Source organism: Rissa tridactyla, chromosome 2 (assembly GCF_028500815.1).
Source record: "Rissa tridactyla isolate bRisTri1 chromosome 2, bRisTri1.patW.cur.20221130, whole genome shotgun sequence".
NCBI classification, from domain to species: Eukaryota; Metazoa; Chordata; class Aves; order Charadriiformes; family Laridae; genus Rissa; species Rissa tridactyla.
In genome coordinates, this window is record NC_071467.1 from 90,335,691 (window position 1) to 90,352,068 (window position 16,378).

Below are 16,378 nucleotides of genomic sequence, written 5' to 3' on the forward strand. Positions count from 1 at the left end.
ATGACCCACGGGAAAGGTATCAGACTGTTATGTTTCTATTACAAAAGAAGAGAGTGACAAAGATCTTGTCATATCATTGAGCAGGAGTTTACAGACTTCTTTTCAGGGCCATTGAGCTATTGCATTGTTTGGAAATTTTAATTGTGTATCCTGTCTGAATCTGTGGCTCCTGGAAAACTCATGAGGAGGGAAAAAGTGTATTTCAAACTGTTCATGTTTCCATACGTAGTTCAGTCTCCATAGTTGTTAATGACCTTTTTTCATATATGAGAACATTTAATTAATAGTGATTTTGTTTTTATAAACCTGTTGTTTGAAACCTTCATACCACAGCTCTTGTTATCAGACATGGTTGCATGCAGGTGTAGTTTCTGTCACGAGGTTTCTGTCATTAATCGTATGTTGTTACAAGAGGAAAGAGTTGACATAACTGTATACATCAAACCAGTTTGGAGAAGGAAAATGTTAATCCACAGTTGACTGATTTCAATAGCATGATCTGAAATAAGATACGCCATGGGATAAGATAGAAAAAAGATCCTTTCTGAGGAATTCACATATGTTGTGAGCGTGGGTCCCTTTTCCAGACCTGCTGTGTCCTTGCTGTGCAGCATGGACCGACAGATGTGTGCAAGGTTGGCTGTTTCAAACTCTCAGAATTTAGCAAACTTCTATTGTTTAGCAACCAGCTATTGGACAATCTCAGGGCTGACAGATGCGTGGTGTGTGATCTAGCTTAGGCAACAAGCTGCATTAAATTTCTTCTTTCTTTTGTGCTCCCAGTCAGCAGCTGCTTCATAATGGACTCCGTTTCTAGACCAATTACTGAGTTTTGCCTTGATCTCTACAATAAGCTCAACAGAAATGCAGAGGACACAAACATCGTCTTCTCTCCAATGAGCATCTCTGTTGCCCTGGCCCTGGTCCATCTAGGCGCAAAAAACAACACTGCTGCTCAGATAGAAAAAGTGAGTATTAACGAAACACGCTGAGGTGCTTCCACATTGCTTACTGTTCCCTTAATGGAAATGTTGGGCATCCTAGCACAACACATGTGCCAAGGTCTCATAGGAAACAAGCACGAATGCAAGCACAGGTGCCGCCTTCACAGTCATGCGTGGTGCCCTATGATCCTTGCCATTTGCTTGTGTGAGTCGCACCGTGCCCCCATGCAGGCTTAGGAGCATGGAGCAAGAGCTGAATGAGAGGAGGTGATGCTAGACAGCGGTGCGCTCTGGCTTTCCCCCAGCCAGCTGCTAGAATACCAGACTTTGTTTCAAAATTACGGGCAGGCGCTTCCTCTTGTGGTTGCAATGAGAATCCTGAAAGGGTGAGTCTGAGCGGGTAGTGGGAAGAGTTGGAGAAACCCAAAGTGATTGTGACTGGATGTCTGGAAGCATTAGCTCACTTGTCATTTATGACATTCAAGAGTCAAAATGTCTCACCTGCAGAGGCCACAGGGACCCAGGTGCGTGGGGATGGGATGAAGGCCACCCCTCCGCTTGCTGCGACGTTTCTCCCAGCAGTGCAAGTTTTGCTTTCTACAATCTTTCTTCTCTTTTCTTGTTTGTGCCCATGAGTGATATCCTAAGGCAGATGTTCTTGCCAGTAGCTGGTTCTGTACTGGTAGAGCTTCATCCATCATATCGCTGCCATGTGCACAGTCTGACTGCTGGGTCACCAGCAGCCAAGGTAGACATGCCCTTCTCATGAGGTTCCCAGGGTGTGGTGGGTCGACCTTGGCTGGTGGCTGCTACATGCCCACCCAGCCGCTTTCTCACTCCCCATCTTCAACAAGGACAGTGAGAGAAAATAAGATGAAAAATCTTGTGGGTCAAGATAAGAACAGGGAGATCACTCACCAGTTACTGTCATGGCAAAACAGACTCAACTAATTTTGGAAATGGCTGGAACCAGCTCTGTTCCACATGGCAGCAGCCCCCGATCTCTTCACAGAGAGGCCACCCCTGCGTCCCCCTGGCTACCATAACCTTGCCACATAGACCCAATACACAGGGACTCTTGCTTATTTTAGGAAAGCAATGGGGATCCAGTATCTTCAATAATAAAGATTAAGTTTATGTATGATGCAATATTATTACAATGGTGGAAATTTTTCGGTAAGATATTTGCACATTAGAAGCAAAGACTCGTTTCCGTTAAGAGCACTGTGATTTTGATATATTTCCTAAGCTGATGCAAAGATTAAGAATGATTGCAAAAAGCCAGTTTTGATGTTTTAAAAAAAAAGTTATATGTCTTTGCCTGAGGCAACTTTTTGTTTTTGAAATTTAAGGTAACTGTAGCAATAAAAATACAAATCAAATGTAAACACTTCGAGGTAGTGGAGAGTAACACTTTGAGAGATTAAGTGCAAGTTCTTCTTGGTTTGCTAATACAGAAATGTGAATTTGAAGATCAATATATGAACAACTTCAAGCCTGTCATTTTGATCTAACTGAAGCTGAGAAAATCTACACCATTTATCCAGGGCAGCATAGCAAATCTTTTAAATGAGGAAAATGCTTCTATCCCAGTTACAAGTGCTGTAATTTGTCATCTTCAACTGCAGGTGCTCCACGTCAGGAAAGCTGCAGGAAGAATGAGCCTTGGATCTGACCTTGAGAGCGCAGCCCCAGAAATGGAGCCAGAACTATGCCAGGAGAGACAGCCTTCCCTCTCACAGGTGCGTCCTTGGGTGGGCAACACTGGGGCCCTTTCTTCACTGCACAGTAGGTTACTAGGTGTAAAGCCACCTAGAGTAAAGAGTCTGCCACTGGAGGGAGTCAAGACCACATGCACAGAGTCTGCCTAATCCACTAGGAAATGTCTGATACAAGGTGTTATTTTATTAAGGGCCAAGTCTTCTGTGAAGTCAATTCCAAAGCCGTCAGTGTTCTCGTCTGAAGGAGGATCAGGCAACAAAGCTTAGACTAGCTGGATTTAAAAATCAGTACAGCAGGAGCTAGCCCTAGAGTGTAATCTATTTAGGATGAAAATTAACAACCAAAGCTATACAGAAGAATTGTTATAATTGTTGTATTTGTAATATTCCCAGTGTAACAAGGATGGGGACCTTAACCATAAAGCGTTCCAGGCACTGCTTTTACAACTACAAAACCTTGGTGAAAGCTACGTTTTAACCCTGGCCAGCAATCTCTTTTTACAACAAGGATTTGAACTCCAGCAGGTAAGTTACCTGTACCTGCTAACTCCCGTGGCCCTGACCTCAAACTTCCCTGTAACTGCGAGCATCACTGTTGCCACCCTCGTGTGCATTTTGGAGCACTTGACGTGCTTCTTGGAGCCGTATCTCTTGGGGCTGGTGGGAAAGAGACAAGAGAGTGTCAGCCTGTGGATATCAATGGCTATAGAGCGAAAGTAAGCAGGAGTCTCTTTGCTTTTCGCAGATGCCTACACTCAGCCAGAGGTGTGACTACAGCCAAAAATGGCCTATTCGAGCTCTGTGTAAGATACTTCTAGACTTGCAAGTGGCACAGCTGAGGGCAGCAGTAAGCTCGGAGAGAGTTTATCTCCTGAGATGTTATGTAGTTTCATGCTGTAGGGCTCCCGGAGAGAGTTTATCTCCTGAGATGTTATTTAGTTTCATGCTGTAGGGCTCCTGTGCTGAACTTCTTACTCCTTTTGTACTGAATGAGAGGGATCTCTAGACTACCTAGTACAGATGACTTGCTAGTCACATCCTTGCTTTTCTGTCAATTATTTCTGTTGAATAATTTGAATATTTAAGCATTAAACAACATGTTTTGCGTCTTCTGTAATTTTTTATTTTTATCTGGACCTCAGGTATGCAGTTCTCCGTGGGAAGACTCTTTCTTCTGGCTTTTTACTTATTTATTTTCTTGCCTATGCAATAGAATAATTATCTCTTCTTCAAAGAATAAACTTCAGGTAGTTGATGTTTCCAAAATGAAATTTTGCCTTATGGAGTCAACAGGTCCCTCACCATTTCTAAAATAGTTTTGAACCATTGATTTATTTCAGAAGGGAATAAGAGCATAACAGATTTGACTAATGCATAATCTTTATTTTGCTTTACAGCAATTTCTAATGTGCACTAAGGAACTGTATGGAGCAATGGTGCAAACAGTGGACTTTCATGGTGCTGTTGAAGCTGCCAGAATAAAAATTAACACGTGGGTTGAAAGTGAGACACAAGGTAAAACAAAGCAAAACCATAGCCATATGCGATACTATCACTGCATTCTTCCAATGCTTCAACAAAAGAAATTCCAGGGTATGAAAAGCAAAGGCTTGTTCACATTTCTGGGTGTTCAATATTATGGTGTTTAAAGATGGTTTGTCTTTCCATCTACTCTTTAAATATCAGAGTACGTTATTAGGGAAATTATTTCTGAATTAAAGGTGTATTTGTTGCCAAATACTTTTGTATTCGTACCCTTATGCCTGGCATGATAGTTGCAACAATACCTATGAAGTTTGACTGTACAAATTGCTTCTGTGAACAGCCACAAACACAGACACAGGACAGCAGGGGATGTAAGCTGTGAGCTTCATGGTGAGATTGGGAACAGCCTGGGGGTGAAGGAGGATGACTGAGGACCTGGTTATATGTAGAACAACGCCCACAAAGATGAGAGATCAATGAGACTCACTATCACAAGTGAAAATCAACCAGCTCTTGCCCTTAACAGGCTAGCAGGGGCCATTGGCTCTCGCTGATTAGACTAAACACGATATATGTCATTTTCCTTTAGTTTTGTCGGAGCTGCAGTAGCAGCAGGATGAGAATTTCCTAAATCTTCTGGCTGAACATAAACCAGAACTTACTGGGGGACAGTCAAATAGATTTGAAGGTTTCTGTAAGTTCTCAGTTGCCCGTCTCCTGACCAAACCTGTCCTTGTACTGTCAGAGCGGCCTGTGACTGGTGCGGGAAAGAGCTGTTAACCCCGGTTGGCTCCCAGTAAGAGGGCTGAAGGTTCAGGAGCCGCCTTGCACAGGGTTAGGAGCCATCGTTGCTCTGGGTGCCCATATGAAGGCTGGGGACCTGGCAGCTCCTACTTCAGCCCCTGTGTATAAAGTCAAAAGCTCCACAGCTGGTTAACTGCTGTGCTCAGGGCAAAGGGAAAGATGCCTTCATGTAAACCGAAATATGTGATTAATGGTGCTGCTTCCTGCCCCATGGTTAATGTCACCTGGCAGATATATACGGTCACTGACATTGACAGTTGGCTAATTTGGTGACCCCCCCCACCCCCCTGTCTTCCCTGGCTGGTAACAGTGCAGAGGAATCTACCATGTATTTGCCTATATTGTCCCCACCCTTTGAATAAACCAAGAACTGGATTTCTAAGTTTCTCCAAAACTAAGTTCACAGACAAGTAATTGGGCCCAGAGTCTTAATGACAACGAACAAATACTTGTGTATTCCAAAATTTCTTTAGGTAAAATCAAGGAACTCTTCGCTCCTGGTGTGATCGACGCACGTGCGTTGCTGGTGCTGGTGAATGTAATCTACTTCAAAGCATCCTGGGAACACAAGTTTGAGGAACAAAAAACAGTACAGAGAGATTTTAAACTGAATCAGGTACATCTGCATTCTGTAAATCTTAACATTATTTTTCCTAGATACTGCGAGCAATGAGGCAAGCGTAACACAGAAGCACAACGTCCAGGGCTCAGCTGCCCTGTGAGCAAGGTGTGGGTGTGCTGGGAACTTAACCTGCCTCTCCTGTTGGCTAGAGGTGTCAGGAAGGTTTTTCCACAGAAAAGCATAATCTTTACTGAAAAAATATGCAAGACTGAGAAGTCGCAACAACTCAGATTTTTGCTTTGGTGACTGGCAAAACACAAGCATTAGCCCTGATTAGCTCTGTTGAACATAGTAGTCATTACAGATAGTTGTTGTGGATGGAGGCAAATCTGAACATCCCATTTCATATAGGCTCCAAGGAGTCATCCTGTGTTTTTACATTCAATATATTTTAACATTAGCTATGCATTTGAGAGATTAAAACACACCAAACAAACTAGGCCAGATAGCAACAAACTACAAAAATACAACTGCAATTTGAAAAAGGAGATATTCTTATAGAGCATTTTGTTTTATTTGTAGTATTTGCAACATTTCAAAGTTTATTTTAAGTCTATTTTAACTTTTAGCCCTTTTTTCTGCCATAGGGGTATCACCAAAGCCTTAGTTGTTTAACTAAGGTATAGTCGACACGGTTGCAAAGTTATTTCTTTAACAGGCGCATTCCTCCAAGTATTGTGTGTGCCTGTTAAGTCTGACAGATATTACCAAAAAAGACAATCAAAAACATTTACTTTCATTTAATTCGGTTTTGTCTTCTTTCCATATGTAGTGCCAATATTCTATTAGTTCTCAGCCATAAAAAAAAAAAGAAAAAACCCCAACAGATTTAGGTCTAATCTTAAATTGTAGAGCTTTGTGTGGGAAAAAAGTGTCTTTTGAGTGTTCCTTACATATCAAAGGAAAAGGTCAGAAATACATACATTTCTAGTTATCATGTTGCATTCCATTGTTAAGACAGTGGTAAGAAACTGTTATATTGAGTACTTACGTTAGTGACTGTAAATATATCTTTGAATATGGGTATTGACAAAGGTCTATAGTTGAGAACATTTGGTGCACTGCTGCAGCAGGAGAAACTATGAGATAAGGAGAAGCTGTATAGGTTTTTCTTCATCTGCTAATCAATACTAAAGGCATTTTTGCTGAAAATATGTCATCTGCCAAATGTCTTCTTTACTGCTTTAGAAGTTAGCTAACCGTAAAAGGAAACTTGAGCCTTTATACAGCTTTCAAACAACTCCACCACAAAAAAGGCAAGATAACAAGACCTCGAAGAGGATGCCTGCGAAAGGCTGATTTTGCTCTTAACCTATTTATTACTTCCTGTCTAAACAATCAGTCTGATTAATGTCAGCCTGTTTCTTACAGTGCTATTTCTTCTTTATCCCAGTCCAAGTTAGGACGTGCAAATTCAACCAGCATCAGCCTGTTCGGAAGTGTAAAACTATTAAGGAACTTCACTATCTGATCAGTTGCTGGGAAATTGTTTTGGGGTTTTTGTTTGTTTTTTTTTTTTTTCCCCCCAAAGAATTATCCCCTTTATTTATGCATGGCAAAGCTTATGTTTTTTGTGTCACTGTAGATGCAACAAAATAAAGAAAAATATTTAGCTTAACAGCAGTCACTGCTGAAACCCTGATGACTGATATTACACCTATAATAAGTTTAAATGCTAAGAGCTGTATTGCTTAAGTGACTGTATAATTTTCTTTTAAACAGAATGAGAAAAAACCTGTGCAGATGATGTATCAGAAAGGCATGTTTAAATTTGGCTACATTGAGGAGACGGGTGCTCAGCTCCTTGAACTCCCTTATGCTCAGAAGTCACTGAGCATGATCATCCTGCTGCCGGGTGACACGGCTGACGGATCTACCAGTGGGCTGGAGCAGGTAAGGCAGTATATATCATGGACTATGGCTGAAACTTGGTTGTCTGAATTAAGGCTGGGTAAAGATCTAAACTTCTCAAAGCCGCCCACCTGTTTTAAGCTCTTTTTTCCCCCGTCTTCTAGATCGAAAGCACAATGACCCCTGAAAATTTAATGCTGTGGGCCTCTTCAGAACACATGTTTGAGACAAGAGTGGAGGTATACCTTCCCCGATTCAAGCTTGAAAACACCTTTAACCTCAATGAGGTATTACAAGCGATGGGGATGACTGACATCTTCACTGAATCAAAAGCTGATCTTTCTGCAATGTCCTTTGCAAAATCGCTGGTGCTGTCAAATGTGGTCCATAAGACGTATGTGGAAGTCAATGAGGAAGGCACCGAAGCAGCAGCTGGTACAGGAGCTGTCATTGTGAGGAGGTCTCTTCCTCTCACGGAGGTGTTTATGGCTGACCACCCTTTCTTATTCTTTATTAGACACAATCCTACCAATACCATTCTCTTTTTTGGCAAACTCTGCTCACCTTAAAATCGGGGCCATTTTCTAACATTACGAGAAACACCTGGATGAAAATTACAAATAGTATTTTTTTCCCAATCCATTCTTAGTCCTTTGACAGCTAGTTTGCATTTGAAAGTAATTACTGCAAGCAGTTTAGCTTAGAATCCATCAATTGGATGTTCCGCCACTAGGCTCCTTAAATTGCAAATATTGATCTGAATCCAGAAAAGGAGTAAATTTTCCTTTAACCTCATTGGATGTGAGTAACATTTTGTTTCCTCGATGCCCACTATGCTCCTATATTCCTTACAGTTCCCCAGCGCAGCCAGGTAGTGTCGTACAGCACCTGCCTGGGCTTGCAAAGGTGGAGTGGGTGTGCTGCTGTCTGAGGAGAATTGTCTGCAACAATTTTCGGTAACTGCCAGTATTTATAAATACAGCCCTGCTCTGTATTTTTTGATTCCTGGCCAGCTGGGTCCTGGTCAGCAGAGAGGTGCTTTAGAGACACTTTTTCCTTGTCTGTGCTCTGTAGCAAATCCTTTGCACAGTGAAGATCTGGCCATGATAATTCCCTTTCTTGTAGCAACTGTTCACAGCCAAATAGGAGATACTTATTTACAGCAAATATACCTGTTTACTGATAACTGTACCACTTTCTCCCCAGTGATGTGTACTGATTCTGCCTTTTGTGCTATTCTGCATTATATAAAAAGTTTATGCTAGAAGCACCTTTGGCTTCATTTATTTACTCAGATGTGCGCCTACATCTAAAGCGTCATCTTACTAATTGGACAAGTGATGTGACATGTGCGCCTTTTATGAGCCTTGGATCTTTTTGTGTGAGTTTTTATTAGCAGCGTTGGTTTTTACGCTAATAACAGTAGGAATACTCAGGGAAAAGGACAGGGTTCTTCCCTCATGGACACCTCTAGAAAGGGAGCTGATTACAACAGTATTTATGTATACAGGAGGGCAGGATTTGGGCCCTCTTTTTACTGGACTTTTTCTGCATTAATTTCTGAAATAAAAGTTAGAAGGGACCTCTGGAGACCATCTGGTCCACCTCCGCGGCTCGAGCAGGGCTACCTACAGCTGGTTGCCCAGGATCATGTCCAGGCAGCTTTTAAATATCTCCAGGGGTGGAGACTCCACCACCTCTCTGGACAGCCTCCCCTAAGCACCCTCTAAGGTCTCAAATGACTCCAAAGAGAATTTTGTATGCATGGTGCCTGCAGGAACAGGATATGAAAACACACTTTCTAAAGATGGTTAATTAATTACACCGTAAAAAAGGCTGCCTTTTATATGTGGATAAATCAAGTGATTTCAGTCTCATGAAATAGGAGGAAAATGGTCAAAAGCACCTCACTGAGGTTACTGATGTGGAAAAGTGTAGCCGTGAACTTCCAAGAAATGTGTTTTCTTGCATCCTGCTGGCTGGTGAATTTTAACAATCTGAGATGCAGTCATAAAGACAGAACTCTCTCTGTGCTCTGAGAAATGAAGAAAGGTTTTGTTAAGAGCAGTGTAAATCATTGAAATCACAGTTAAACATAACTAGTCAGTGGGAGAAAAAACTTGCTGCTGACTGACAGTGAGACATAACTGTTAAGTTGCTGGTTTAACATAAGTAACAACTTCCTCAGAGGGATTCTGTGTGAGGTTTAACAAATTAAAGTTTGCAACATGCTTTATTACCCGTAAAAAGGAAAGTATATGTTAACCATTCACCATATAATTAGGTGTAAAGCACCCTAATTTTCTGCATTTATGATTACCATAACTTATGCACCATAAGTTATGTGGGGTCCTTCGGACAAGAAAGTCTAGAAAATAAGAATGAATGGTAACTGAGCAAGAACAGACAGGAGCAAGACAAGAAAAGAGTCAAGGAAGCAAAAAGAGTCAAATAAATAAAACTACTCTTGACTGTCCGATCTGAAGGTGCAGTACAGCTGCAGCAGTAGTTCTCCAGTCCGTGTCTGTGTTTCCCTTCTGGAGGCTGACAGCCCAGATTGCCTGTTAGACAATGTTTTTATTGCCTAAAGCTGTCATCATACAGTGTTCACATTCCCCGGGGAAGTTCAGAGAACTGCAACCTCAAAAATCTACCTTCAAACAGCTTTTCTGAAAAGGCAGGGATGGGGATTCCTGTGATGAAATGGCAAACACCACAGAGGAAAAAAACCCCTTCCCTTTATTCTTGTCTTTTCTCATAAATGAGTATACAGTCCCCAGCCACTAGCATATTCTTTTCCGGCACCCTTGAGTTAAAACAGGTTTTTCTGATGACACCGTGGGTTAGCAGGGGGATGGATCTGCACTTGCTACCAGCAAAGAATGCAGGAGCTTAGTCTTGAAAGTGAAAGAAATAGAAGGGGAAGTTTGCAATAGAAGTCTCCATTTATCAGTGGCTAAGCTGGGCTGTTCCCGTGCTGCAGAAGCACAGGAGACGTGAAATGATGTGGTGAGCCCCGCACAGTGAAAGGGATGCAGCCGGGCCATTTCTGGTACACGCAATAGCAACGGTTTTGCTACTGCCACAATCTCATGAACTATGAAAAGAAGACTAATGTTGTGAAGGAAAAAGCCAAACATCTATGCAATCTAACTTTTTGACTTTATTTTTCTCTCTAGGTGCAAACTCTACCGCAGAGAGTGCCTCTCTCTGCCAGTCCCCATCCATGCAAACAAGGTCCAATGCCTCTCCCCGCCCCAGGGCAGCAGCAGGCATCCCCTTTGCAAATGGCAAGGCATTTTCTGCCTTGCCCCGAGCCCCCAGAGTTGGACTAGGTGGACTTTAAAGGTCCCCCTCAACCCAAACCCCATTCTATGGTTCTGCGTCTTGTGCACTGGTTATCCGAATTTGGCTAACCCAACCCAGCTCTGGTCAGTTACTGATTTACAGCTGGTCAAACTAGTTTACAGTAACCATGTTGTGTCACGAAATGTCTGAGTTGGTAAAAACCAGAAGAGCTATTAGGTATTGTGTCTTAGACCTAAAACATACATGCACATATTAAAAATCACAAATTCTGTTGACTTTAATATTCCATGTTATACTTACTGAGCTGTGTAGGATCTGCCTTGTTTTCCTACTCCCGTCTGGAACTGGAAGTGGGAGAAACTCGGCTGTGATTGGAATAATGGTCATTGACAAAATATATGGCTTTTAAGCTATAAGATGAAGAAATAGTACTTTACAGCACTCATGGCCCAAGACTGGATTTAGAAACACGATCAACGTTCAGACTTTCAGTTCCACAGTATCGCTTTTAATGTCTGTGTCCAGGCAGAGCTAACTGCGTGCGGTTTCCCCGCGGTGCGAGGCAGGCGGTGGCGGCAGGAGTTCACACCGCAAGTCTCTGCCGCTCCTCTTGAAACTTGGCACGCTGCGCTCGGGTTGCACAGCGTTTCAGCTTGCTTCTCCAAGTTGCAGGGCCATAGCCCTCCTTAGAGGATTCATGAGCAGCTGTGGATGCAGAGAAATTCAGAAAAGTGCAGGAATTCCTTATGATCTTAAGATTGGACACAGCAGTATTACTAATAAAAATACTGACAGTAATAAAATGATGTTTAGAAACAATCCTGTCACTGATTTCTTACAAATATTCTTATTTCCCCAAACCCTACAACAAAAAAGAATTGTGTCCCTTTTCTGCCTGACATATTGTAAAACTTCTAGTTTCCAGTCTCCCTTCCAATATTCATCAACTTTCTGTCACCTTTCTCATGGACCGTTTGTCCTGCGCTTCCAACGCACGTATGGAAGAGCCAGCTCATTTTCTTGGATGGTTTCATAAAATCATCCAGAAATAGTGCTTTGAGTTCACTTTTTTTTTTTTTTTTTAACTTCCATGATATACTATATTTTAATCCATTAGCCCAGTAGGGTCAGCTTAGCAAGGTAAATGTATAGTAGCACCTCTCTATTCAGATAATACCGGGGCTTGTTCCTTTTGAACAGAGCAACAAGGGAGGAAATATGCAATCTGACGGAAGGGTAGCTGGGCGGCAGTGCGACTAGTTAGCATCTTCTGGCCAAGACCTGCATAAGGTATTATAAACAGAATATCAGGACTAAAATTCAAAGTTCAACCACAGTGTGATATACAATATAAATTGTACATAATCTATGACATGGATTTTTTATCAAAATAAATAGATTAACTTTTATTCAGTCATAATTTATTAATATTAATGATAATAATGTAATATTTGGTACAATTACCACACATCAAAGGCTGGCCTTGACTGATGGTAATGTAAGTAATTTCATGCCTTCTATCCTATACAAGGTGCTATTCTACTCCAGCTGTAGAGTCAGTCACACAGTACCAGCAGTGGGATAATCTAGACTTTTAATTTCCATATTTATTAAAAAAATTGTCTCTTAGCAAATCCTTGCTTTTATTTTCTTGGTAAAGTAGGTTTCTTTTCTATAGGGAATTATAATCACTTCTAGCAGGTACTACATCGAAGTATTCATAGGCTTTATGAAAACTAGATTCAGAAGTTACACTTCCTGACTTTATTTTTCTGTGTATATGTAATGGAGAACCAGTGAATAACATGTTTAATGTACAGAATTATAGATGGCTTCAGAAAGGAGAAGCAACACTAAAATAATGATGTGTCTCTTTTAAATAGAACATAGGCTGGCTTTAAGTACGTACATCCAAAAAGCCATCTGAAAGAAAATTTCTCTTTTCCTACCCACGTGGAAGTATCCAAAATCTGTAGGCATTTTATTTTCACCTTTTGTAAATTCTTTAGCAGCTAACATTTTTCTTTGCTTGCTCTGAACTGCCTTGATGTGAGCAATGAGGTGCTTTGCCAATGCTGAAATCCAGGAACGAGGTGGAATGAGGCACAAGTCCCTGGAGAACACCTAGTGAATGTTCTCAAAGCAGACCTTGTGCAAGCTACTCAGATAGGGCTCCCTGAAAATGCCATTAGAGTGACTTCTTTTTTTTTTTTTTTTGTGAAAATGGTACATAACTTCTGTAGTGGAGAAACTCATGTGGCTCAGGAGGAGGTGAAGGGCTTGTCTCCAGTGTGTGCCATACCCTTGCTGGAATTAAAGCCTTCATGTCCCAGGAGAACACACCAAGCACCATCAGGCACTAGGTTTTAGCATATTCTGGGTGGAAAACTATCCACCTTCCTTTTAAAGTTTTGCTCTTACTCAAATGACTGCAACTTAATAACACAAGAGGAGAATTCAAGGACTGATAACTTTGCAGTTCAATAACTAGAACAACTTGTAGATGAGTTCTGGCTTCCAGTCCCTGCTCCTAGGACTATTCTTGTGTTAATCTAGTGACACGTTAACAGAAAAGAAGTATCTACACATGCGTTATTATTATTATGCTAACAATAATGTTATTTTACTTTATATCTTTCTGATAGCATGAATCTTGCTTCACTTTTTAAATATCTGCCTAGAAAAGAAAATATGAATAAAGTAATTCAACTGTGAGCTTCCTTCCAGCTCTTCGGAGGGTGTTTCTGTGCAGCTTTTTCATCTGAATCGTCAGGCGTGAAATTATATGTTCTTAATTATGAGGTGGCACGTCACAGCTTTTCTGTAAGAGCACTGCCACCTACGCAGCTCCAGGACTGTTTCGCGTTACTCCCTCGCTTGACCGCTACAGGTTGGAAAGAGGGTCCAGCCTGTTTCCATCCGTACACTTACTGACAGTTTTAAACATGCTGGAAAAGCGCTGCTGATGGACCTCTATTGCATATCCTGGTGGATGTCTTTTTTTCTCGTGCAACGCCTCGGAGGCAGCTGGCTTTTGGCTCAGCCCTCCTTGCAGCCTGCAGCCTCAATCCAGAGTTTCATAATAGGGGAAAGCCCCCCCAGTCATATTTTCAGATTATATCCATGCAATCAATCATCATGTGATATCGATTAGGGGGGCTTAGCTGCATTTTGCTCAATGGAGACAGCTGCTGGTCTTCTGCGAGGAATAGGATATTCTGCCTGGAGCAGGGCTCAGCACAGTGACTGTTGGCCTTAAATAAAGACAGTGCTCAGCCCACATCCAGCCTTGAGACACCTCAGGGAAAAGCTGGCTGCTGCTTGGGAAGCAGGACAGCCTCCAGAGTCAAAAGACGAGTAAGTGCTTCGGCAGCGTGCTGCCCATTTCCTTGTACATGAATGATGATGAATAGGAAGGACCCTGAAAGACATACCCAGGGGGCTTTGGTGTATCTCCTGTGCCCCCCGATAGGAGCAACTCCAACTTGCTGCCTTTTTTGCTTGTTGTTTTGTGCAAGTCCTCCAGAGCTGCAGACTGACAACTCAGTCTGACCATGGAACGCAGCAAAAGCCTCGTGAGCCCCACATGCATTTCAAGCCAAAACCATCGATGCCTCAAGCTCCCCACACAGTTCTGCTGAAACATGTGGGCTAGACCTAGGGGTTAGGAAACCACATCTGTAGCTGCAGTACAGCAGCAAATATTTGGAGCTGAGCACCTGCGATGACCGTGCTCCAGTTGCAGTGTATAACTGTCTTTGGTCTCTTGGGGAAAATCCACATCCAGTGTTGGAGGGGCAAGGAGTACCAGTCTGAATGAAGGAGCTGCTCCAGCTCAGTGCTCTTCCTTGCACATGCCAGCAGTGTTGGCCATACTGAGGTCTCCTAAGCAAGGTTGGTGGTGCCTTCACTTCACCTCCTCTTGCACCTTTTCCTGCATGAGGTCAACGGAAAAAGCTCGTTCCCTAAAATTCTCACCATACGGGAACATCCTGGTGCCAGGGTCTGTTCCCAGAGCTGTGTAACTGGGACTCCTTCTGCGCTCTGGACCAAGGTCCTGTAGCACCTTGTCAGGCCTGCCACCTCCTAACCCACAGTCTGGGAGATGCTCAAACCCCAGGACGGAATGTGTGGCTGAAGGCCACCATGTGTCCCCTCTGCTCTCTGGCTCCTGCTGACACAGGAGGGACAACGTGCTGAGCTTTCCCAAGACAGACAAAGCGCCGGCGCTGAGGCAGCCCCAGCTGAGCGCAGCCCTCAGGCAGAGAAGCTGCTGGGGCACAGTCTGGATCACTGCATCTCTCTGGGAAGGCCTGGGTTAACGAAGAAATAACATGTTGTTGTTATGGGCCCAGTTCTATCACCTGCTGCAGGACTGTCAGAGCTCCCCACGAGACAGAGATTATCAGGTGGACACAAGTCTTTCAGTGCCTCTCTGAACGCTGCGTATCAGAGTCTTACTTTCTGCTTTGTTTCTGTTTCCCTCTTGCTGTTACTCTATGCCTTCTGCAGGTGCTTGCCACGTCTTTGAGGGGATCCAGCAGAGCAAGCTAATGAGATGCAGCAGCATCAACAGGGTGCTTCCTCTCTGGGAGGGGAAAGAAGGGAATTTCCTTCTTTCACAATTTGTTTCAGAGAGCGAAAACCAGACAAGACTGGATTGTGTCTCCCACGTTGCTGCGGAACCTGAAAAGCCATTCTCCTGGTACTCTGCTGTTGATGCTTGATTTCTCCGGACATGTTCTTTCTTCAGAAGTAAGCTGGGCAGGGAGCCAGACTACACAGCGATTGGTTTTGATTTAAGACAGGGCTGGACACAGCCCTCCATCAGCGGAGACGCTGCCAGAGTCAGCTCCTCCCAGGAGAAGGTAACTTTCACAGCTTTGGCTTTCTTCAGGGTGGTGATAGGACTGGAAACAGAAGCTGGAGGGGAAAAAAGTGACTTGCAGCCGTGTGTAGAGGCAGGCCGCAGTGTTTCTGCCCACGGGGCTGACTCCCACATTTCGTGGATGTGACAATCCCAGGATGTAGGAAGTGTGTAGCCAAATTCTTTGCTTGAGTTGAACGAGGTCTCTCACCAGCAGGAGGGAATTTGGTAATACCCTTAAAAGGCAAAAGGCAATAAATGGCAAGGCAGTTGTCTCAGAAGTGCTGGGGCAGGTATGAACATGCTACCTCAAATTCAGGAGGCAGAGGAAGGCCTTTCCACGTTCCTGTTTCGCTATGACTTGGTAATTTAATTCACTGGTCTCTCCGTTGGTTGTTTTCATACGTTGTGCTTCATGTTTCACACAATATACAAATAAAAAAAGTTTTTAAGACAGCATACTTCGGTGAAGCACAGTGTCTGATGGCTGACCAATGCTGCTAAACCATGTAGCAGTTCTTGCGAGAAAAACAGGATGTTGACTACGTGAACATATTTACACAGTGTACAGCCTTTAGAAAAAAAAAATCGAGGGCGTGAAAGTGAGTGTGGAGCTGGCTGCAGCAGACAGGGGAAGAGCGAGAGTGATTTGTTCGTGTCAGGGTACGGGGTGCATTTTGCCATGAAGTGCTAAGCGTGGTCTGAAACCTGCTCCCAGGAGCGAGTCGGTGCTTGGGGTGCCGTTTCTTGAGAAAGGCTCTGTTTTTCCAGCTCT

General features: G+C 43.1%; 1 protein-coding gene across 1 annotated transcript; it reads left to right on the forward strand.

Annotated features, from left to right (window-relative positions):
• Nucleotides 1–8,022, forward strand: LOC128905845 (leukocyte elastase inhibitor-like). The gene is made up of 8 exons (XM_054192420.1): nucleotides 1–16; nucleotides 784–968; nucleotides 2,573–2,686; nucleotides 3,059–3,190; nucleotides 4,063–4,180; nucleotides 5,428–5,570; nucleotides 7,299–7,469; nucleotides 7,592–8,022. The coding sequence occupies exons 1-8, from the start codon at nucleotides 1–3 to the stop codon at nucleotides 7,994–7,996; spliced, it is 1,284 nt and encodes a 427-aa protein (XP_054048395.1). The 3' UTR covers nucleotides 7,997–8,022.
• Nucleotides 8,023–16,378: the final 8,356 nt, after the last annotated feature.

Excerpts from the sequence above, each read along its gene's own strand:
- LOC128905845 (XM_054192420.1), top strand. Across the intron at positions 2,687-3,058 it reads GACAGCCTTCCCTCTCACAG|TGTAACAAGGATGGGGACCT; the intron begins GTGCGTCCTTGG and ends TAATATTCCCAG. Across the intron at positions 3,191-4,062 it reads AAGGATTTGAACTCCAGCAG|CAATTTCTAATGTGCACTAA; the intron begins GTAAGTTACCTG and ends TTTGCTTTACAG.